Here is a 24904-nt window from a genome sequence, read left to right on the forward strand (position 1 = left end):
TGTCTTCTAGGATATCCCTTTAAAAGGCACAACAGACAGAATGCCCTCCTTTACTCCAAAAATGTATTATTCCACCATTTTCATGGTCCTTGTCTATAGTGGTGGCAGTAACCTAATCACAAGCAACACGGCTTTTCACGTGCATTTTATGTTTGCATGTTGAGTCTTTAACTGTTCTGTATCTTAAAGTTTGAAGAGAGTAAACGCATAGAGATTTCCTTGTCTTCACTAAGTCATACGAATCAAATTAGTGTGTCGGGTCTGTCAGGTAATACTACCGAGGTTAGTGCTGTGTGCGTACACGGGGATTGATTATTTATACTGATAGAAAAAGCAGAAGGACGCCACCAAACTATTAATGACACCCTAAATCAACGGCCTCTGAAACTCAAGAGAGAAACACACAGAGGCATTGGTTCAGAGACACAAATGTCTTTCTCCAGGAGCGACTTGGACTGCCTTTTAAGGAGCCAGAGGGGGATTGGGGCCCTGGAGTTGGCATTCGTGCATTCAACACCTATTTACCTGGCACCAACCGAGTCTGGGCACACGGGACTTTGGGAGGCGGTCGTGGACGACAAGGATGAGAATCCCAGGCTGTTTTCCCTGAGTGAAGTGTGTGCAGTGTTAGCGATGAGGTCTGAGGAGAGAAAACTAAAGTGGGGCACGTAGGGGTATGATAAGAGCAGCAGGGCACGTGGGAGAGGGTAGCCAGGAAAAGCCTCACTGCCAAGTAACTTGGGGGTGATAATGAGATGAAAGCTAGGGATTGAGCATCCTGGGTCGAGGGAATGACTGGGTATTTGGCATCCCGAATCCCACCTGTCTCGTCTTACTCCCCACTGTTGCCCACACTTCAGACATCCCTGCCAGCTCCCAGCATCTCCGTCATGGCGTGCCCACCCCGACTCTCCTCCGCCTCACACAGCACCCCTCTGGGGGAATCGCCCCTTCCTCCCCAGAGAATCAGCGCCTCTTCCATGGAGCCTGCCGCATCTCCTCCTGCCCCCTCCCAGGACCCCAGCGGCGCTCTAAACCTTGTCTCACTCCCCTCACCTTGCAGTCACTAACCCACCTGTACTTGGAGACCGTGACCCTCTTCCTTCCTCCTGTCAGGGTACCGGGGGTCATCCTTTATACCCCGTGGCTGGGCAGCGAATGTGAGCTGATGCCCGCCTTGCCTTACACTCCCTAGGGCCCTGTTGTTTGTCCTGCAGAACGGAGGGACGTGAAATCCTTCAGGTGCCCGGGAGACTCATACACGCTCTCAGTCGACCGTCAGGGTATTTGGCGCCAAGGGGGCCTGCCCTCGGCAGGTGGCTGTGGGTGACCTACGGATAATGTCCTTATGGCACTGATAGGAGTCCGTGTTTGTAGCATTCCCCTCCTCTCCCTTCTTCCCCGTTCCCCCCTTCCCTGCATGCACGCGCATGCACAGTTAAACTGACGGTATCTTCCTAAGGGTTTTGTGTGAATTCAAGCTGTGCGCTGTCCTTAGGGTAAAGAAAGTTTAAAAAACCATTCAGTGGACATGATTATTCTGGAAGGATGAATATTTTCCCTTGCTTCTGCCTAGGACTTGGGGCAGTATTTTGGGTAGGTTGGGAAGTAACTAATAGGGAATCAAAGTCAAAGAAGGTGTCTGTAGATTTTCCTCTAGTGATGGATTCAGTATGATTTCAGATCCCAGCTACGGCTTACTGACAGGCATATTTCAGCTTTGGAGGGATGCGTAGCCGCTTTTACTTTCCCTCCTTCAGTAGATTTTGTGTTTCCTTCAAGCTGTTCTCTGGAAGAGCTTTCCATTTGATCATTCAGCTTGCTGATGATTTACTGGTTTAGTGTGGTGCTTTCAGTATTTCAGTGTTAGTTTATGTTCGTTTTTTTTAACTTGCTTTTAGAGGTGCAGAAGTATTGAGTATATTTTTTTAAATTGTGTTAAGTAAGTTCTTCATTCAGGGACAGCAGAATAGAGGTTATATGCTAACTTGTTCATTTTAAGCACATTGGGTTTTAATGGGAATGTATAGCCTTTCATGACCAGGAAAAGGATTAATGAACTCAAGTAGTAAAGAAAATTTTAATAGACCATGTATATCTATTCTTTGTTAATTACATGCTTGTTATGTACAGATTACTTCTCTAGAGTGTCAGTTAGTAACTTTATTGTTTTGGTAACTTTATTTTTTACCTTCTTGTCAATAACATAATTTCATTTGTAATGTAGCATGTTGTTGTATATTCTAAAAGTTGGTACTAAAAGTATTCACTAACTTAATATTTATGCAAGATGTCGTGTCTTCTAAAATCAAAATCTGGTACAGTTATCTGTATTTAAATTTAAGAGTCTGATGTGGTAAGACATGGAGCAATATTTTAGATAATTGACCTTTGAATTACACTTGAAGCTAAGTCTAATCATCTCTTGACACACAGGGTGGGCTGAATGCAGAGGGTGGTTTTGGCTTTTGTTTTATTCAAAGTGTGTGATGGCCTCTGTAACTAAAGCGGTTTCTATCCTCATTTCAGATCTCCAGCTTGACTATTCATTAACAGACGAGTTCTGCAGAAACCACTTCTTGGTGGGACTGTTACTGAGGGAGGTGGGGACCGCCCTCCAGGAGTTTAGGGAGGTCCGGCTGATTGCCATCAGCGTGCTGAAGAACCTGCTGATAAAGCATTCTTTTGATGACAGATATGCTTCGAGGGTGAGTGGACTCCAATGGAAGGAAATATGGATTGATAAATGTCCTTTATTTTAAGTAATATAAAGAAGGTAACCTGTCAGAAAATTTAGTGGTAGCAGCACTGAGAATCTTCTCTGTTTACACACTAAAATCTAGTAGCGGTATTTATTTATTTATTTTTAAAGATTTTATTTATTTATTTGTCGGAAAGAGAGAGACAAAAGCAGGGGAGCAGCAGAGGGAGAGGGAGAAGCAGGCTCCCCACTGAGCCTGACTCGGGGCTTGATCCCAGGACCCTGGGATCATGACCTGAGCTGAAAGCAGACCCTCAACTGATAGCCACCCAGGTGCCCGCTAATAGCCGTCTTTATAGGAAGGATCCAAATACAGGAGTTGGCCCAGTGCCCACTCGGTCCATCATTAAAGGCTCAGAGCCATGGGATAAACTTGGCCATGTGGGTTTGTTTCAGAGCCATCAAGCAAGGATAGCCACTCTCTACCTGCCTCTGTTCGGTCTCCTGATTGAAAATGTCCAGCGGATCAACGTGAGGGACGTGTCGCCCTTCCCCGTGAACCCCGGCAGTGTACGTAAGCATACACACCTGGCCGCAGCCTGCATGTGTTTCCTGCGGCTGCTGTCACCGAGCAACACAAACGGGGTGGCCAAAACCAACAGATGTTCATTCTCTCGTAGTTGGGAGGACAGAAGTCCACAGTCAAGGTATCCACAGGGTTGGTTCCTTCTGGAGCTCTGTGTGCAAAGTTTGTCCCGTGCCTCTCTCCTAGCTTCCGGTGCTTGCCGCAGATCCTTGCATTCTTTGGCTCGTGGATGCATCATGACAGTCTTGGCCTCTGTCTTTATGCGGCCTTCTTCCTTGTGTGTGTCTTTATCATCTCTGAAGTCGTCTCCTTTTCTTAGAAGAACACTGGTGATTGGACGCAGGGCTCCTAATCCAGGAGGACTTCATTTTGCCTTCTGTCTTAATCACATCTCCAAAGATCCCATTTCCAAATAAGGTCACATTTTGAGGTTCTCAGAGGACATGAATTATGGGGGGGGATACTATTTAACCCAGGACACACCCATCCTTTTTTGTTTGTTTGTTTGTTTGTTTTACCACTAAAACCATAATAATCCATAGTACTCTTGATTAATCGTGTTTCTGGCTAAGATGGGGCCAATCAGTAAACCTTCAACTCTTGGGATAAAAATCATTATTAAAACCATGCTTTTCTGATGGACCATACCTTGTAAGACATAAGGACCATCTCTGAATTCAGCAAAGATTTACAGGGAGAGGAGGTTAAAAAGGAAAGCGTAGTTTTAACCTGTGGACTCTGAGAGCTCAATGCCAGCTTGTTCTCATGGTAACATGCTACGCAGCCTTGGAAGATCCACATCATTGGGCTAAAGTTTCTCTGTGTCTGTAAAATTAGAAAGTCAGACTTGATGTCAGGGAGGCCAGCAGGAGTGATGTACGGCCCCACCTTCAGAAACTGACCACTATAACTTATATCATCTTCATGTAGTCACTGGAGGATGTATTGGAAATTAAGTTGCCTGAAGGATGATCCCAGAAATGATCTCAGTATGTTTGGGGTGGAGACCATCTGCCATTCATTTGCACACGTGCTACCAGTGTAGTAATTTCCTTTTTTCCCTTTTGTTCTGGACCCACGAATGAGCTCGGTTGTTAGTCTTCCCACACTGTGATTGTTGCATACACTTGGGAAATTTTCATGTTGTGTTTCTGTCCCTTTGGCCCCACAGGGATGCATTGTCCTGTTTTTTAATGCTGTCTCTCCACCTCTGAATACATGTCCTAAATAATGTCACACTGAGAAGCGCCTTATGTGTAGAATGTGTTTTGTAGTTCTGAAGGACACTCATCTCACCCCATACAACATTGTATTTCACAAGTGTACTCTCTGAACCTGTCTGCTTTTCTGATCTGACTAAAGAATTCAGGGTATAATGCTACCTCTTTGTACATCTTCAATCCTGAGAAAATCACCAAAGAAAAGCCCCTTTTATGACAGAACTTCAAAATTAACAATTTCTCCACTGCCTGAGAGTACACACGAAGCTGCAAGCTTGGACAGCTTTTCCGTGCTGCTGTTGTAAGTCACTGCTGCTCATTTGGGAGGATTTCTGATGTGAGAGAAAAACCAGTGTTACATTTAGAAAGAGCATGGGAGGCTTTGTCTGAGGGAAAAAACAGTCTGAGGAAATGTTGGACATCCGCGCTGTGGAAGGGGAACATGCTAGACCTTCTGGGGCAACACACAGTGACTTTATGGACCCAGAGTGCTCTGCCCACACACTTGCACCCTGTCCATTCCCCGACCCAGGCCCTCTGTCCTGCTCGCTGAGCTCCCGCATCCCCACGCAGCACATCTGACTGGCCAGGCTCTTGGGTCCTGTGCCCGCACGTCCCCGACCCTTCCAAGGACAGCTGCTGACTCTTTGAAAGTCATCTTCGGTTATCTTTTCTCTCTCTCCCCTTGGACAGACCATGAAGGAGGACTCGCTGCCAGCCACGAACCCGCTGGTGACGCCGCAGAAGCCTGGCCTTGTGCTGGACAACAGCCTGCACAAAGACCTCTTCGGAGCCATCTCCGGCATCGGTAAGGCTCGGCGCTCCGCTCGCCTCCCTCTGCTCCGATTCTGCACTGCCTCCCTCTTGCAGAGTGGGAGCCACGCCGACTCTCACAGGAGGCCCTCGGAGCCTGCGCTTCTGCCTTGCCCGGTCTTTTCCTGCTTTTCATATTTAATGATGGAAACCCTCGACTCGACCCTGAAATACAGACCCCACCCCCCAAATTCTCATGCATTGAAGATTCCAAACGCCTAATCACGCGTTTGTGCTGTTTGCTTTTTGTTATGCTCACATTAATTTTTCATTTTAAATGTCCAAATTGGATTTTCAGGAAAGGAGTTTTTAGAAAAGGAACATCTTTGCAGGAGCATGTTGGGGGATGTGGGTAGGATTTACTTGTGCTGGTGGTGATTTTGATGAAATGTGATCGAGTAATTGCTGAGGAGATGGTGGTCTGTGGCAGGAGTACAGTTCTAAAATTGGTTTTCTAAAATCTTCTTCCCTAGAATATTTTTCTCTCTGACATAATGTAAGAGCAACCTCCATGGGGAAGAAAACAGATGGCAAAAATCAAGATTCAGATTGAGTAATGCTTGGAAGAAAATGCCTGAGAAATGTACTTATTAATATTCTGACTAATTGAGCACTTTGCCAACTGCTTCATAAAGATAGTGGTACAAAAAGAAAGTAGATGTGTCTTCACAGAATTGTCACAAACACTCACAGATTTATTCTGTCTTTATTTCTGTCTTTTACTACATTTCGAATAAATGAAGCATCTGGCTATGCCAAATGCTTGGGACACCCATTGGGTGGACTTAGGTCATGGGGCAGAATAAAGGGCTCTTAGCCTTTTAATTTGCAGGATTATTATTTATTCTGATTGTGTCCTTACCTCCTTGTTTTTCTTAATGTCAAGGTGCTGTTTCACGTAGGTGATGAAAGTGAGCAGAATGTAGAATCAGAAACCCCACACCAGTGTCCACATTTATCCTACAGTACCAGTCTTTAATCATACTTATGCTTACATATATTTTTCAAAGCCATGGTGGTCTCACTAGATATTGTAAAGGTTAAGTGAGTAAATGTGTGCAGAATGCTCAGAGCAGAGACTGGCTTGTGGTGTTCGTATTTGCCTTTCTCCTGGGGCCCTCGTCCTGTCCTCTTTGCCCTGCTCTGCCCACACACCCAGCCACTGCTCCAGGGCGGGAAAGGGACTCTCATGGGAAGATATTGTCTGCAGAGCTCAGAGCTTACAACACTGGCTTTAAGGTCAGACAGAGGTGGTTTGGGATCCAGACTCCATCAGTTACTGACTGCCCTGAGCAGCGTGTCTCTTCTTGTCACCCTCAGTGTCCACATCTCCAAAACAGAGTCAGGGCAAGGAGTGGAAACCTCATACAGTGTGCACAGTGTCCGGCATGGTGACAGTATCTGACTGCCATTATAACAAGCACAATTCTTCAGTGTTATGCATTTCTGTGACGTACTCTCAGTAGCCAATTTCATGACTCTTGGGGCCCAGGAATGTGTAGAAATCATAACTCCCTCACTAGTACTCTGTAGGATTCAAGACTCTGGAAATGATCAAACTAGAACGAGGCAATACTTTGACTCTGACTTTATTTTCCAAATTCTGCAACACCTTGTCAGGGTGTGGGTTGCCTTGAGAACGTAAAGATGAACCGCTGGGTATCATTACCAAGACTCGAATGGCATTAATGACCTTCAGTTGCTCTGTGTTCGTGACGAAGTTATGAAAAGTATCTGAGACTGATTTAATCCCTTTTTGCGCTCTTAAATTTCAAGATCTGAATCCACTTTCCATAGGAATTCACCCTAACAGACCTTCTCTATCCTCCAGCTTTTTCTTTCCTACCCCCATTGAAAGACTTTTTCCCTTGTTTCCTTTTAGGAATGCCTTCCAGAAAAGCCCCCACCCTTGAGTTGGGTTTGCTCGTTTTCTGGTAGCTTGAGCAACTCTTCTTTTATTCACTGAGGAGTTTCCAGTTAACTTGAGTCCTGGTGCTTATCCTTCAAGAGCGGACTTTCTCCTTGCATCTCTATTTAGTAGAAATCTCGTTTTCCCAGAATGTACCTTCAGCATTTTTAAATGCCTTTGGAACATGGTGCATGAAGATTTCTAGAACTGATTTGCTGCCTGGATAAATCTGCTCCAAGATTATGTTTGTTTTTTTAAAAAGCACACATTCTTAAGCCCAGGATTCTCTTTTCCACCTGCTCAGTATTTTGCATTGGGCTGTCTACACAAAGAAGACAGAGGTGAACTGAACTTCTTTTCATTTTACTTAAATGTTGTTTAAGATTTTTAAAATGCACTGGCCTGAGACATTAAGTACAAACACACACACACACACACACACACACACACACACACAATGGGAACCCAGTTCTACTAAACATGTTGATTTTGACTTACTGCATTTCCATCTGTTTGCCTTAGATTAGGATTCTGTTTCTGGAACTGAGCCTAAAACCCTGTCAATTTAAGGTCTAATTTTACTTCACTGAGGACCTCTTTTTCATGATCATTATGTTTTACATTAAATATGAAGTCTGGTTATATTAGGAGGACTATAATTATACTTTGGTCATAAAGTGTGTTTTATCTCTAAGTATAGAAAGAGGCTCATAGTTTTTTCATAGGTTTTTACCTGTTCCCCATGACAATCCATCACACAGTTTCTCTTCTGGAATGAGGCATCCTGGGGCCAGTGGTTTACACGTTCCAGCCATCACTTCCGTTTTCAAATTCCCCTCATGCTTCTTTTCTTAATTTTAATATGCTGATTCAGTTTCAGGGACGTTGGTGGTGGATAAACCTGAGTGTTAGGTAGAGGGAGGAATTAACTTAGAAGTGTTTCAGGGGTGCGTGGGTGGCTCAGTGGGTTGATCATCCAGCTCTTGATTTTGGGTCAGGACGTGATCTCGGGGTGTTGAGATCAAGCCCCGCATTGGGGTCTGTGCTCAGCAAGAGGGGCTTCTGCTTGGGATTCTTTGTCTCCCTCTGCCCCTCCCCACAACACACTAAATGAATAAGTAAGTAAGTAAATAAATAATCTTTTAAAGAGAAAAGAAATGTCTCAGTCCATGGCAGCTGATTTGCATCCTAACATATGAAAATGGTGGCCTGTTCTGAGGTGTTGGGGAATGGCGTCTTCCGTGTGGGTGTGGGAGGCCCTGCTTCCAGCTTGCTGGAGCCCAGACCAAAGACTCTTCAGACAGCGTGCACAGCCAGCCCAGCCTTTCAGCTGGAGGCAAGCCTTGTGGTTCAGCATGGAAGGTACAAGTTTGATGATCGTTTTAAATCATGTAATATACTGAAATCTTACCGAAGCAGGAAGTCAGTCTACTACTTTTACTTTAAAAAATTCCATAGTTCTGGGGCGCCTGGGTGGCTCAGTGGGTTGAGTCTCTGCCTTCAGCTCAGGTCATGATCTCAGGGTCCTGGGATCCAGCCCCGCATGGGGCTCTCTGCTCAGTAGAGAGCCTGCTTCCCCCTCTCTCTCTCTGCCTACTTGTGATCTCTGTCAAATAAATAAATAAATAAATAAATAATAAATAAATAAATAAACCTTATTTTAAAAAAAAAATTCCATAGTTCTGAGGTGAGGGCTGATTCCTGACTTACAGTGCTGCTTTTTCACAGATGTCACACATTTTAAGTTTCTTTTCTGCTCGTAACTCTTTGTAGCAGAGATTCCCAAGCATTCTCCGTTCACAGCACACTTTTGGTCATAGTAATTTGTTCATTGAGTCCCCAGAGTAAACAACCAACTGTTCTGTTTATTAGGTACTTGGAGCCACATAACCTAGGAAGTTCATCTATCTGAACAACTTCATCGGCATTAGAGAAAAATACACATAAATTTAAAGAAAAATTATTTTTAATAACCACACCCATTACCAATGGGATGTGTGCACCTGTTAGACATTGCCCAGCAGCTCAAATTTGGAATCTGATTTCTCACCACCGTCTTCATTTCCCATTCCACAGTGATTTTCACCCAGTACGTGCTTTTTATCATAGCAGCCACCAAAGACCTAGCTTCACAAAGATACAACATCATAGAGAGGAACATAGCATGATCTCACATTGAAACTGCAGTTTTGGCAAATGTTAAGCACCATCGTGTTTTTCTTGAAAATGTAAAATGTCCCGAGAGGCCCCGTGAGTTTCCTAGGGCACCTCAGCATACAGTTTGAATACTGTGGCTCATTGCAGGGTTTCATTTTTTGATTTGATAGTTGTAGGTGGATTTATCTTTTTAATTTTTTAACATCTTTATCGCATTCTGAAATGGTGTGTGTTCCTTTCGTCTGAGAAATCCAAGGTGGCCTCACATAAGTGAATTCACGGTTGTGTCTGAATGTTTCGGATTATGGCGAGGTGGTTGAGTGAAACTTTTGAGCCCATTTCTTAATAACAACAAAAACAAGTGCCATAGAAGCAATTTCCCTTAAAGTTCCATACTGATCTTCATTTTGTTGTATCTCACCAAGTCTTTGGTCTTCGCTTGATTTCTGTTTAGCTTCTCCATATACAACGTCAACTCCGAACATCAATAGTGTGAGAAATGCTGATTCAAGAGGATCCCTCATAAGCACAGATTCGGGGAATAGCCTTCCAGAAAGGAATAGCGAGAAAAGCAATTCCCTGGATAAGGTAATTTCTTTTCATACACCTTAAGTGTTTCTTACAACTAATGGATTTAGCCTAAAGTAAACCGTGCTGCGTGTTCTGGTGTTTGTTAAGGGTAACTATTTTTTTTTTTTAATAACTCAGTTAACCTGGAGTTATTATCAGAGTTGTGATCAGAGTATTGTCTAAGGATGGGGCCCATTTCCTGAAATCTCGCCCATTCTTGTTTCCAAGATTTTACATCAGGGCAGTGTTTACAGTGGAGGACCTTGAGCAAATAGTCTGGGCAGGTGGGACAGGTAGGGACATCAAAATGCCTCTCATTTAGAATCCCCATCGTCTGTACACCAGAGAATACCATGTATACAGTTATCCATGCAAATGGGTGTTGGGTCCAGAGCTTGCTCCAGAAAGATTAATTGATCATCTAGGTGATTCAGGGATGAGACTTTATTTGAAACCAGCTCACACTGGTACCTCCAACACAACACATCCTCCTTATATTTAACATTTTTTTCTTGAAATAATCAAGGGTCAGACTATTTGGAGCTTTGTGGGAATGGCTAAAGCTTGAATTTAAACCTGGAACAATGATAGATTAGTGTTGCCTTGGCCACTGTTTTCCTGAGTTACTTCAAGTTCAAGGCAAGCACACATACCAATCAACAGGTGAACCACTTAGGGATGTATTTCTAGTTCTCCAAAACGTGTAGAATGTCCTTCAGCGGTAGGTTGGTCATCGTACCTTCCTTTCTGTGGCTGACAGTGACACGATTATCCTTCCGTGCGGTTTTGGTAGAGGTGGGAGCGTTTCCATGTGGGTGTGTGTCATGACGTTTTGAACTTTCCCCTTGACCGTGACTTGCCTTCATATGTAGAGCGAGAAGCTGCTCAGGAGGCATTCTGCTTGCATCATACGCAGTGCTGGAGAGGAGGAAGAGAGCTGCCAGTCAGCCAGGAAAAACCGGGTCACTGTGGATTTTTCCCTTCTAACAATCCCACCTTTGCCAGAGGAAACTTTGCATGCTGCACCTTCCCTCCCAGTGCAAGAAGCACTGGGTTCTCCCAGCAGCCCTGGCGAAGTGGGTGGGCAAAATGATGCATTCCACCCTATGGTTTTGCCACTAACTGCACCTGTATTTCTTCTATAATAAAAAACTCATGTATATTATTAATTAAACCTGTTTGTCATATACTTTTTTCAGTTGCTGCCCCCAATACCTTGAATGAAAGATTTTTTTTAAATTGGTCTTTCTGCTTTGATATTTGCCAAAAACATAAAAAATCCTGCTTTTCAATTGGCAATACAACTTTGATGATTTCAAAATCTCCCGTGACTTTTTAAATCAGGAGATGAGATTCTTGTTCTTGTACTTTTTTTTTTTTTTTTTTTAATTTGAACCCCTTGAACATGTAAATGTGCTGTCTAGTGGCAAAACTGCTCTCACCCTGCGCCCTGCACTTTCTGAAGTTTGCGGTGTTGAACTAAGCCGCTGAGGGAATGGTCTCATCGGTTTAGGGTCTTTGAACAAGCTCTGCTGAGGTGTCCCTTTCTGTTCCTGTTGGGTACCTGCCTGTCGTTTTCCCCCCAGCGGTGCCCCACGATGTCAGCTGAATGACAGGGACTCCGCCGCAGGCTTTTGTGGGGCACACAACAGGAGCATGGATTTTATTTCCTCTTTCAGACACTGGCCTTCTCCTGAGGATATGGTCGGTTCTGCAGTGTCTTCGGACTCATCATTTCTCTTTGATCCAAGCCCACATCCCTTTTTTGCATGAGACCGTACTTGGCATTTTAGAACTGAGCTGATAGCTCCAGCTGTGGTTACCCAGTTTGGAAGGTCTATGCCTGCTGGCTTGTCTCTTAGGATAGCAAGCGAAGGAAGCTGACAGAGCTTCTGTGGACTAGGCGCTTGTGTGTGTATTTGGTGAAGGTGTGCCTGTGGTTTTCGACCCATGAGTTATACCTTCCAGTTTGCGTGATTTGACTCAATTCTAAGAATCTTTCTCTTCCAAGGGAGAAAAATGAACCTAATTTTGTTTTACCTGGAATAATGGATTAAAAAAAAATCACCTGTATTTCCTTTTTTTAGCACCAGCAGAGTGGCACTTTGGGAAATTCTGTGGTTCGTTGTGACAAACTTGACCAGTCCGAGATTAAGAGCCTGTTGATGTGTTTCCTCTACATCTTAAAAAGCATGTCTGATGGTAGGTGAAAGTGAAGATGTCGGTTTTACTTTGTTTCAGTATTTGGTTTCTTTTTTAAAACTTGCAATTGCTTGAAAGGATAGAAGGGCTTAAAAAGCTTTTCTTCCTCATTGGAAATACATGTTAATGTACTAAATGTAGCAGAAATAAAAGTCTTAATTTGGAAAAAGGGTTTTTACTAATTGTTCTAAAAAGTGAGTTCTAAAATGTGCATGGGCCATTAAAAAAATTTTTTTTTAATTAAACTCGGAACTACCATCATAATCCAAGAAGACAGAAGCAGATAAATGAGGTAGCCTTTGATTTTTTTTTTCTCTAAAAAAACAATTGCACTTGTCCTAACAAAGTTACTGGCAACTTGCATAATTTTATTAGTCAGACTCTTGAATTGGAATATGTAATGTTGGGGGATCTGAGCATCTCTTCCATTTAGGGTATGTGTGACATTCCTGGCTTTAACTGGAAGTGAGATGTGATTTTTTAGTTTTCTGATGGAGTTAGTGGTATCCTAGTAGATTAAGTTTCTCATAAAGGGTTTGACAACCACATTTTTTAATAGAATAAAGCATGTAAACATCCATGATAAGACACTTCAACCCCAGTTTTGTAATATAAGCAATCATTTGAAATCATGCCATGGTACAATGTCTTGTTTCTTCCTTGATCAGAAATCTTGTCTGACTTGCTGCAACATATCAGAAAGTGTCCTGTGAAGTGTATTGAGTCAAGGCAAAGTCTTCTGAAAACAAAATGCTGAAGGCCTCTCGTGCTGCCTTTGTGTAGTGGCAGTCAGTATGGGCCTTAAACATCCAGTGGAAGGCATTTCTGCCTGAGAATAATGTTTCTTTTATATTAGGCTTCCATATCTGCCTGAGAAGAATGTTTCTTTTGTATTAAGCTTCCATTTCTGCAGCATTAATAGCTAGACCTTAGTACCCAGATGGTAGGAACCACGTACCTGTCCCTAAAATGCTTCAGGACTCGGTTATTTTTTTATTCTGTCAATTTGTTACTTTAAAGTAGCTTTTAAAAACACAACAAACAGAAAATAATTTTCCTTGAGTGATGACCAGATAGCAAAGCACTGGGCACTTACTCAGGTATTAGGGTTATAAAGTTGGAATTCTGCCCTTAATGTCAAAAGTTCTGAACTTTACATCATGGTGGTAAGTTTTAGCCAGCTTTGTAATTCTGTTTTTCCTTTGCTGAAAGTGTTCCTTAAAATATTTTAAGTTTCAAATAATAAATAAGATCTATAACTAGACCATAACTACCTTTTTAGAGACCATAAATATTCCAGAAATTTTGCATCCTAGTTAAAGTTATCCTTTAAAGGCAGCCCTTTGGAAGGCCATGCACATGATTTAAAAATGCAGTGACCTCTTCAAAACAGTTTTAGAGCTTCTCTTTAAAAAAAAAAAAAAAAAAAATTACCTTCAAGGTATCAATTTCCTTCCTTTTGTAATTTGAATTTTTGTGTCATGTTTAAAAAGTCTTCACCTATCCCCAGAGTCATGAAGATACTCTTCTTTATCCTCTTTAAAATAGTATTACTCAAATTTTCACATTTAAATCTTAGTATCTACCTGGACTTGATTCTTGTGTATGGTATGGGGTGGGAGAGAAAATGCCTTCAGAGTAGTTTAGCGGATAGACAACCAAAGTCAACTGTGTAACTGTGTAGCTACTCTTTCCCTTTTCCTACATTCAAGGAGCACCTTCTACGCTTGGGCCCCTCCCTCTCTCATAGAGGTTAATTGTTTTCCCCCCCAACCCCCCAGGTCAGTAACCTCAGCCTCAGCCAATAGCCAAGAGCAAGGAAAGGCAGCTTGGTGCTCGTTGGCTGGCCAGCCGGCTCTGTCTGATTCGTGCTGGGGTGACCACAGATGTCTGCAAGTTGGCCCGGAGAGGTCCTCTCATACTCACTCGGCTCCTTGGGTGCTCACCCCATGAGAATGGCCAGTCTCAAGTAACCCGAGTCTGTTCCTCCGGAATCTAAACTCAGAATTCCTGAAAGATGGAAGCCCACTGACCCACCCATGTTACTGGTCTAATAAACTAAACGTGGCTTTTAAAATCAGGTGTACTTGATTGAAGTCCCCATTCCACCATGATTCTTTAGCCTGATGATGGGGAGAACTGCTTGATTTCTCTGAGCCTTTATTAGCTTATCTATAAATTAGAACACTGTCTCTGATCATGGTGGCGATTAAGATATGACAAGTGTGCAATCGTGAGACTACCTAGCACAGTGCTCACTCATAACAGATTGTCCATGTAGAGCTCATGGCTTCCCCTGCCCCTCACCATTCCGGACAAGCATGGAGTGAAATGTCCATGGCCAAGCACCTTCACGAGCCATTGGCATCACTGCAGACCGCTCTTACTCTCCTCAGGCCCTCGAATTCAGTGGAATTTCTCTCTGAGAGAAATCTCTTCACCGGGTTTTCAACCTCAGTATAAAATATAAGAATGCAAAAATGTTTAACTATCTGGTGGTAGCACTTTTGGGCAAGTCTAAAAGGTTAAGGGTCACACACACAGAATGATTCCTGTAAATGGACTTGGAGGATTTGCCTTTACTGAAAATATGGCCGGTCATCTTGACGCAGAGCAGATGTGCGGGTGACTTCCTCTTGGAGACAGCACCACATCATCACGCTGGGAAACAGGAAGTTGCATACATTGCCTGTTTGGAAGACTATTTGGCAATATCTGTCCATAACATTTGACGTGGCTGTTTCGCTTCTGAGAATATTTGTCCTATAGATGTAGTTGGACAAGTGTGCAAACATCCATATAAAAGGATAGTCTTCAAAGCATAATTTAATAGAGCAGAGCATTAGGGGGGAAAACAAGTAAATGTCTGTCAGTAAGGGACTGGCTGACTCGGTTATACCGCATTCATGGAGAGGAGTATCAGGCATCTTGGAGAAGATTGGAAGAGATGCAAGCTATATTACTGAAATAAAACTCAAAGGAAAAACAGTGTGTGCAGTATGTACGCATCCATTTCTGCGTGTGTGTGTTAAGAAGAGAGGACTTAGGTACATGCAAGAATTTTCAACAGATTCCTTCCTGGAGGGCGATTCTGTATGAGGCAGAGAGAGAGCCTAACTTGAGATTATTTGCCTACTTATATTCTCTGAAATCTCTGAGCCACTTAAGAGCATGTTATATGTAAGTTAAAATTGTACTATCTAGTGTTAGGTGATGCATGATGAAATTAAAGTTCAGGTGTTCAAATGCAGCTTCTTGAAATTGAATATGCACATTGTGTCTGTTACCAATAAAGACTGGTCACTGTGGTTGGTTCTTTGATCAGCTATAAAAGGGTTTGAGGGTTTATTCTCCAAAATCTTTTCCCCATCCCCTGCTGTATATAATGCACATCATGATTCTGACCAAATTAATGTTTACTTTCTAGATGCTTTGTTTACGTATTGGAACAAGGCTTCAACGTCTGAACTTATGGATTTTTTTACAATATCTGAGTGAGTAGTTTTGCTTTGCTCTCTGCCTCTTGATTTTTCTTGGCTAATTAAGAGGTGTGAACAATGCTATGGGGTTGAACTAGGAATGTAGTATATTCACATCCACCGTTTTTAAGCTCTTTCTCCTGGACCTAGCCCCAACACTTGCTCTCGGGAGCACATGACTCAGTGGCCAGTGACCAATCCTAAATTATTAGATATGTGGTTATCATAGATGAGAGCTAACTGCTTATGTGTATAAACTATCTGAATAAAATGACACAGTTTATTAGCTGAATTGGGTGAATGCTGTTTCAAAGATGAGTCTAATGTAGCTTAAGCAGATGTAAATACTGAGACAAAAATAGCTATAATTTTTAAATGTAAGTGAAATCTTACATTTTATCTATATTACCTCCTTGTAGCTCTTCAGTCATTCCTTTAAGCTCTTTGCTTAAAAAAAAAAAAAACAAAAACAAACAAAAAAACAAAACCCACCACGAATCCACAATCCCCTGTAAAATTTGCTAGGGCCAGGGGCACCTGGGTGGCCCAGTCAGTTAAGCATCCAACTCTTGATCTCAGCTCAGGTCTTGATCTCAGGGTTATGAGTTCAAGCCCTGCATTGGGCTCCACCCTGGGCATAGAGCCTACTTAAAAAAAAAAATCGCTGGGGCCAAATGATTTTCCAAATCCAAAATTTTTTAGATTTTTTAGATTTTTAGAAAATTTACATAGAGAATATGTTCTGTAACATCCAGCAAGGTCTTGGACACCCCACAATCAAACACATTATTATTTCTACAGTACTATGATTGTTCATAACAACTGGATAAATTATAACTGTAAATAGCTTTATATCTGGTAATTGGGGTCATGATTTTGCTGTCAAATATATTTTCCTAAACTCAGGCAAAAACCCGTGATCAGAGCTTTTTGCATTTTGAATTACGGTCTTGGTTCCTAGTCATGATCATTCTCTCCGCTAAGTTACAAGTGGGAGAGATTGATGAGATTCCTCACCAGAAGAACTTACTGGACATTATTGTAACAACTTCTTATTAAATACATGATTTTTTTAAAAAATCAACATTGTGGATATATTAAAACCAACCCAAAAATTAGACACTTGATGTCTGTAAGGGACCAGTCCATTTAGAAAAGCCAAAAGAGGGAGCTCCTTTCCCGGATTGAATGAGGACAAATAAACAGCTGGGAGAGTGCCCCAGCCCTGCGCTTTCCCCAGTGCCTGTGCTGAGGCACACTGAGTCAAGGGGCAGTCCCGTTTGTCCCAGGCCTCCCAGTGGCTTCACCGCCCAGCACAGTACCGACAGCCCAGCATGGTACCTCCCCTCTAGGTTAGTGATTTTCTCTGGGTGAGAAAGAGCCTCCTAAGAATTTCTGAATACCAGAAGTAAGAGGCTACTGGTAGATGTAAGAGTTTATTGAATGTGCTATTGCTGATGGGTTGAAATAAAGCAATGTATTGGAAACCATTTTATTTTCCTGTTTCCCTAATAACCTTTCATCCTGTCTGCAGAGTCTGCTTACACCAGTTCCAGTACATGGGGAAGCGATATATAGCCAGGTACTGTGGGGGTTTGGCTCGAATGTGTATCATTCTCTGTATTACTTGGCTCTGAATGTGTGGAAATTGTCATCCGTGATGATTGGCAGTTGGAATTCTCATAAACAGCTGCGATGTCTTTGGACTGCTACCGTCAAATCTGGTGGCATCTTTCGCCTGCATTCCCACATTCCTTCTGTCTCATTTTGCCTCTTGCATATCTCTTGGAAGGATTTCCCTCTGTGGCCTGCTGCTTCACTGGTGTGCTTCCTTCCAAATACGCCCCTGTGTTCTGTTCCTTCCCGTCCGCTTTCTCTTCTCCCAGCTCCCCCAGGTGTGTCTTCTCGCTCTTTTCTCCTCCTCCAGTGGTTTTGCTTCCCCTGTTTGACTTTCAAAGGTCACTTTTTACCATTCCTTCTCCCAGCTACAAAGATAATAATTTCTCACATAACCATTTTTCCTTTCTTCTTCATGAAAGAATGCTTTCAGTCCATCTCAGATTTGTTCAAATTTCTTAAAAACCGTCTCTGCAACGGAGCCTTTTCTCCTTAGTCCAGATAAGCTGTCCATGCCCTGCTCTTATCTGACCAGAACTCTTGATTGAGTTTCATACATCCTCACGGCCCTGCCCCACAACATACTCTCAGATCCATGCTGAGTTCGAGGGGAGCCGGAACCTTATTGCGAGGGGCACTCAAGCCTCTCTTTCTTGGAGGCATTTCTTCAGAGCACATCTTGTCCTTACCACGTTCCCACTCCTGTTCTGCGGCTGCTCTGTTTTGTCTGTGTTATGTGTCCCGTGATAATGTATTTACAGGTTTGGTCTAAGTATCCTATTTTTCCATTGTTATTGTTTATTTATAAGTAAACACATTTATATTTTAGGACAACTTTAAAATTTAGTAGTGATTGAATTTTTTCTCTATAATTCTGTTTTACAACAATGAAACAGGAGAGAAATTTTTAAGATTATTTGAATGTGGAGATTTTTACTTTTTATGTTAACTGTTCTTTTCTTGGGATATTTGAGACATTTGCAGAATTGTGTTTCATGTTCAATAAGAGTTTGTGGGTTTTTTTTTTTTTTAAAGAGTAAATTTAGAGAGTATATTTTACACTTTCATCCTATTCGTATTTATTTTTAACTGAAACGCGGTGGCACTTGAAGTGCTCTCATTTTAACTGTTATTTTTTATCGTAACAGTCAATTATACATTTGCACTTTTGAGTACCAAATGCAAGTATATACAAGGTGACCTTATTGGGTAACACCTCGCAGCCGGACTTTACTCCCTTTGACTCTGCCCTGTGGACATGGGGATGTGGTATATTTGTAACCGGAAGGCACTATGCCCGGCAAGCTTCCCAGCCTTCTCACGGTAATTGTCACCCACAGCACAAGATGGCATTTGGAGAGCGTTGTGCAAATTAGGGTGACGTGCCGCAGAGCTGAACATGGTGCATGTGGGAAGCTGAAGTTTTCTGCCCAACAAAATATTTTAGAATTGGGTCTTGTCTAACTGTGAACTTATTTTTTTTTTAATGGCTATAAATTTAATTAAAAAAAAATCTTCTGACTTTATAAGCACCCTGTATATATTTGCATGTAAAAGTGTGCTTGCTTGGGCCATCCTAAAAAGGGATGGGCATAGGAGGGCAGGAGTGGAAGGTGGTGTTGCTTGTTAGGTGTGTTGTGGAAAGATGTGCCCTGCTTCATAGAAAATTCCTGTGGTTTCTGCTCCATGTGACAAAGATCCCGAGCGGAGTCTGAACGCTGTCGGTGTATGCCCTCCGTGGCAGTCCCGGCTGAGGAATACTGCGTCTTCTCATTGTGTCCCTCTGAAATCACCCAGCAGCATGTTGCCCGATGACAGTCCATGCATGTTCTAGAACTCCTGTTCTCCTGCACACAATAACACAATGAGGGAGACGGTTGGCTACGGGCCGGGGGACAGGTGTCATTCCAGCACGGGTCTCATTTTTCATCTGCTCTGGTGATGGTACACAGTAGGAAGTTAGCTGTATGATTGCTAACCCAGATCACTTTTCTATTTTCTTTACTTGACTGCTGACAAGTTTAACAAAGTGTGTGGCTCTCCTTCCTGCCTGGGTAAGAATAAAGGTGTTAAAACAGCCTCATATAATCCCTCTCATTGCATGTTTGTTCTCTGTTTCTTCCAATGCATTGTTTTCTTTAAAAAAAAATTTTTTTTTTGCTCTTTAATAACGTGTATAATCTGAAAATACTCATGGTGTTTGGCAGTTGTCCAAACGCTAACCTTTAGCGCCACGTCGGACTGATGCCCTGACTTTTAAAAAGCAGCATCTCTAAAGTCCATTCCAAAACTGGAAAGTTCCCTGCTTTAGCTTGCTTTTTGCTTCGTCATCATCAGGTGCTTTGCTATGAACTCAGTTAAGAGCTGCCGCCTGTGTGTGCGTCTCAGGCCACGCTGCTCTGGTCGGCGTGTGGCCGGTCCCCTTGTGCTGTGTCTTGGCCTCACTAACCCTGCTCGTCTCGCTGCAGTGTAACAAGTCTAACTTTTGCTTCTATCCCATTTCACTCATGTTGCAGGAACCAGGAGGGGTTGGGACCCATAGTTCATGATCGAAAATCTCAGACATTGCCTGTTTCCCGTAACAGAACAGGAATGATGCATGCCAGATTGCAGCAGCTGGGCAGCCTGGATAACTCTCTCACTTTTAACCACAGTAAGTCCCATGACATACCATCGTAACAGCCAGCCATCTCATGTGACATCTCAGAGGGGAGAGCCCCAGGCCGCACCACACATCACCAACCTGACTTTTCTTCCAGCTCAGAGCAAGTGGGATGAAGAGCTCATGGCGAAATTCCCTTCTTTGGAGGAGAGTGACACAATGTGGAACGTGGTCAGCTACGGCACCAGACCTAAAAGCCTGGACCCTTTGTCCCGACCCCCTCCCTTCAGTATTTTTAACGTAAACATTTTGACAGCCAAACATTCTCTGATACGTTTAATTGAATATTTGGATTTTCCGTGTGCAAGTCCTGGGGACATCTGGGACAGGTTCCTTTCGTTCTTCCGATGCCATGCGTGTAATTGATCAAGTGTCCACATTTTGACATTCCAGCTTTGAATGTATGTTACTCCTTAAACTGCTGTGAAAACATAAAGCCCATGATTCAATTTGTGAGGGTGTGGAAAAGCCAATAACAAAGTGACTTTTTCTGTGTTTTCAGTGTGAGAAAGATATCAAGTGTGCTTGGAATTTCTGTAGACAATGGTAAGATTTAATCAGGTTGAAGTCTGCTTATGAGGCCGCTTCACTTGCAAACCGAGACCTTTTTGTTCATCTTGCCTTCCTAACTTTGGGGCTTTCTAACTTCACAGTAGAGATTCTACCAAAAAGTGGGGGCATATTTTTAATTTACTTTTTTCGTATCACCAGAGGAGACATGACATCATGTACTGTTTCTAGAAACTTAAGTGTTACATCTCCTTAAAAGTTTTCTCAAAACAGGAAACCTAAAAGATATCAGCCATGCAGCATTTTAAAAACAAATGCCATTATTTATAATAGGTACCATTTCTGTTAGTGTTGTGTTCTCTGAATTGCTTCATCTTTTCTCCAAGCATAACATAGCTAGTTACTATTTTACATATACAATTACTTGTTCTCATGCCAAGTGATGCCTTTAATGTATAGCTATTAATATCTTCTCATCATTTCTAATCATAAGAATTCCACTCACTGTGATCTTCCTACCTCTTTCTTTATATAGGCTGGGAGTAAAGACAATATTCCCAAATGCTTTAAAATGATAATAGTTCCGAGTAAGAAGGCTGAGGCATCAAAATACAGCAGCTGTCTACTCTTCCACCCCAACGTTCAACCTAATGGGTATAGACCCTCTTTATAAAATTCTAAGCTTAATTTAGATCAGTATGACATTTGCCTGCCACACACGAATGTACGTTCGTGACACATCTCGGGCTCCAATACTGGATTTTTCCACATCTTGTCTGTTAGGGCTTCTTCTAGTTCTGCAGGCAAGGGGTTGACACAAAAGAAGTTTTGTTGTTTTTAGTTTTCATTTCCTATTAAGCAAACAGAAATTAAACTCTCATGGTTCTCCAGGACTTGCCCACACTGCCCCTGCCCAGACAGTTTATAACACAGGCATTACCTCTCTGTCAGTTAGCATAAATACCTAAACTTTAAAGCACTTAAAAAAAAAAATCAGTAGACCGAGTCCCCTACTCCAAAGATAATCGTGTAGGAAATAGAAAATAAACAAAAGTGAAATGAGTGATCAACACATGAGTGTATAACCTTAATCCACCAAGACAGACAGCCGCTCCTCCCGCTGCAAACAGATTTTGCGATGGTGGCTTGAACTGGAGGAGAGAGACAGCTGGCTGTGTTTTGCAGCCAAGCAGCATATTGCGAACATGGTTGACTCCCATTCTCTCTTCCGGCTACCCACAGAGAGCCTGTCCTTCCTGCCTCTCTCCTCTTTCATCCTGGAGTTTTTGCTCTAGTCAGTTTTCAGTGACACCATCCTCAATCAGCATTTCTCCTTCTGCCTTCCCGAGAAACAGTGTGTAGCTGATTTCTTTTAGCCTCCTCCTGTCTGCTCATCCCAAATTGGTTCTGGTGTCTCACAGTCCTTGCATCTCCTCCTGGAACTCGGTCTCCATTTATGTCTCTAAGTCTGATGATGTATCTGGGTGGCTTCAGCCTTTTTGAGCTCCAGATTGTCCGTGTGCCCAGAAGCCACAGAGAAGGCATGTATACATACACATGTATGTATACATGTGTATATGTGTGAGCATAGATATGTATGTATACATACGTGATTTCTTTACACCGGTACTGAGGTATTTTATGGGAAATTTGTAGTCATATGTGTCTTTATTAAAAAAGTCCTCTTGAACAATGAATACAGTACCTTCTGTTGGACCAACCAATATGACATAAATCCAGCATGTGAGAGATTTGCAGGTTGCCGGAGTCTAAAATTTATTTGAGAATTTATTTTAGAAAAGAAAAAATATAGGAAGAGGGCCCCCTCCCTATATATACCACCTGCATTTTTTGTTTTGTCTTAGTTTCAGAGGAAAGGCTTTGTCAGGTCTCAGCTTGACCAGCTGGGGGCAGCAGAGGACTGCCAGAAATTTAATCCAGTGGCGTCCAAGTTTCAAGCCCCCATTAGTAGGACAGGGGATATGACACCATGCGCACCTTACATGTGACCATGGCGGGGTCTTACCTTTATTCTTGGATTTTGATAGGAAATAATGAAAATGATAAGTCCCACTGTGTCCAAATAGCCTTCACTATTCAAAAACACTCAGAAGATAGAGGTTCATTATGTTTGGGTCATTACCCAGGCATGTGAAAAGTAAATGTTTACAACATTAAGACATTGACCTTTTTATTGTAAAGTGCATCCTGTTGTGTATCAACAGAAGCTATTTGTGTCAAATGGAATATTGAAAGTGAGAGCTACCTGTAGAATATTTTACATAAACCATGCTGTTGGGAGGGAAGCTAAGTCAGACATGTTTGTAAGTAAGCGATACATGTGCAAAACACATAAAATAACACTTTGCATTTACTTTGCTGTTATATATTGCTCTAGGAATATATTAAATTCATTTGCATGATAATTCCTATTTCCTGCTGGTACCGTAGAGCGAAAAGCCAGACAAGAGGTAGAAACACTTAAAGAAAACCTGCATTTTGTATAATTCAGTATAAGAAAGAGTTCAAGGTCACTGGATTAAGTTGCAGAGAATGCGATTTCAGGTCATTATGGAAAAGCGTTTTCTAACTGAATTGCCCATTAGCTAGTGTGGGCACTGGGAGTTGGAGATGTTGAAACAGACTGGGTGAGGACCCCCGGGGGATATTGTTCAGGTCTCTTAAACATCACATTGGGAGGTGAAGAGTTAGATGAGATGGTTTATAAGACCATATCTAACTCTGAAATTCTTTGCTATCTATGAAGTGCAAGCAAGACAATGAGTATCAGTGATCATTAAATTCCCTTACTGTGTATAATACTGAATTAACAGGAAAAATGCAGAGAACACATGTATTCTTTGAAGTAAAATTACTGTTTTGCAGGTTTTAAGCATGACAATATATCTCTTAAAATGGGTAAAAAATCGACTTAGATGCTTTAAAAAGTATATACTCAAGACAGTAAATGAAATGTTTATGAAGTTCCTTTTTTTTTTTATTCTGAAGCAGGTTTCCTTGATTTAGAAATACATTTTTGCATGTTTCATAGCATTTCAGTTATCAGGCTATAACTCGAAGTTATAACTGACCTACCTCACACATGTGCCTCACATATTCCATCCACTATGACAGGCAGTCATTGGCACTTCTTGCAATTGATGGGGTTTCAGAACTGAGAAAGTCTGGCACGATGCCTCTTTAAAGTCAGGACATGTTTACATTCTTAATAACCTTAAAAAGGACTTTAAATTACAATGCATGCTTAAACCAAGTGTTTCCACAGTCTGGGCTATATATCCCATGCAATGTACTATTTCCAGACACAGCTGAACATTAGATTGAGGTTTTCTTCAGAGAAGAGAAAGCAGATGGCATCACCATTTCCTCAGGTATAAACTCTGAGATTACAGACTCATTCCACAAATCATTTTTGAGCATATTAAGGTTTTTGTATGAGTCAGAGGACAGAAAGCAAATCACATCATTTTTGCCTTGGAATATTATTCCTCATTCTGCGGTCTACTCTTCGCTCATTTGTGAAGAAAATATTTTTAGCAATAAAAGTGGGATGGAGATGAACAAATAGATAATAACGTAGAGGTTGATCAGTCTGATAGTTTGCAAAAGTATATGCAGTTAGTAAAGGCTGACGACCGTGAATTAATATATCTAGAGGACTAGGTCTTCCGTGCTTGGGGCTTTCTTTTAGCAGAAGATTTCATATCATTCAGTAGCATTTACTTTTTTCTCATTTCTCACAAAATGTATTATTTTTCTGGATTCAGATTATGTGGGCCAGAGGAAAAAAAATAATAAAAATAAGGGTAAAGGCATCTGTTGAAAGGAAATGCCTCCTGTTAGAATATGTATCTGACTTCAAGCCCAAACATCCTCTGGCATTTGGAAAAGGCAAGTGTTTTTGTCCCTCCCAGCACATCCCCTCTGATGGTGTGGCAGTGGGGAGTGAGAGACTGTTTACAGATGTGGTCAGCATTATTCAGTCAAACTGTTCTAGTAACAGGAGTTTATTATAAACAGAGTAAGGTTCATTAAGACTAACGTAACAGATGACATTAGAGGGGAAAAAAGTCTCATCCTTTGCCTCTGTGTGTTTAGAAGACTTGGGGATTTTAGAATAAATCATTTATCAGAGTTATAACAGAATGAAAATTGTGTCAATGTGAGCAGTGAATCCCAACGACGCTAAAGCAATCCATGATGTGTGTGCCAAAGATGGCACATCGAGGAAGTCCTCCTCTCTCTGATCAGCCTAGCTGAAGGTAGTCAGTGCCCTGTGCCTCAAGGCACCACGCTTCCGTAGGGGAAATCAATAGGGTTAACACAGCATTCCTTACTTGCCCTGGTGAGAATCTGCTTAATCAGCTTCAAAGAGTTGCTGACCGATACTTGAAGAAATTGCATTTTCTCTTAAGACTCCTTTTTGGATGTACCAAGTCAGTTTCATTTTCCTGGGT

General features: G+C 42.1%; 1 protein-coding gene across 32 annotated transcripts in view; it reads left to right on the forward strand.

Annotated features, from left to right (window-relative positions):
* Window positions 1–24904, forward strand: part of DOCK9 (dedicator of cytokinesis 9) — a 275409-nt gene that overhangs the window by 204182 nt on the left and 46323 nt on the right. For 19 of the 32 annotated variants that reach the window (XM_032864087.1, XM_032864092.1, XM_032864109.1 and 16 more), the window contains 8 exons: window positions 2530–2708; window positions 3158–3271; window positions 5201–5315; window positions 9841–9974; window positions 12044–12158; window positions 15586–15652; window positions 17172–17219; window positions 19771–19907. In XM_032864087.1, the coding sequence (XP_032719978.1) occupies window positions 2530–2708; window positions 3158–3271; window positions 5201–5315; window positions 9841–9974; window positions 12044–12158; window positions 15586–15652; window positions 17172–17219; window positions 19771–19907 (909 nt within the window). Of the gene's footprint in view, window positions 1–2529; window positions 2709–3157; window positions 3272–5200; window positions 5316–9840; window positions 9975–12043; window positions 12159–15585; window positions 15653–17171; window positions 17220–19770; window positions 19908–20418; window positions 20463–24904 lie in introns of all 32 variants that reach the window. The other 13 variants (XM_032864103.1, XM_032864113.1, XM_032864091.1 and 10 more) reach the window with 2 other exon arrangements.

This window comes from Lontra canadensis, unplaced genomic scaffold (genome assembly GCF_010015895.1).
Source record: "Lontra canadensis isolate GAN:19392208 unplaced genomic scaffold, GSC_riverotter_1.0 scaffold26, whole genome shotgun sequence".
NCBI lineage: Eukaryota > Metazoa > Chordata > Mammalia > Carnivora > Mustelidae > Lontra > Lontra canadensis.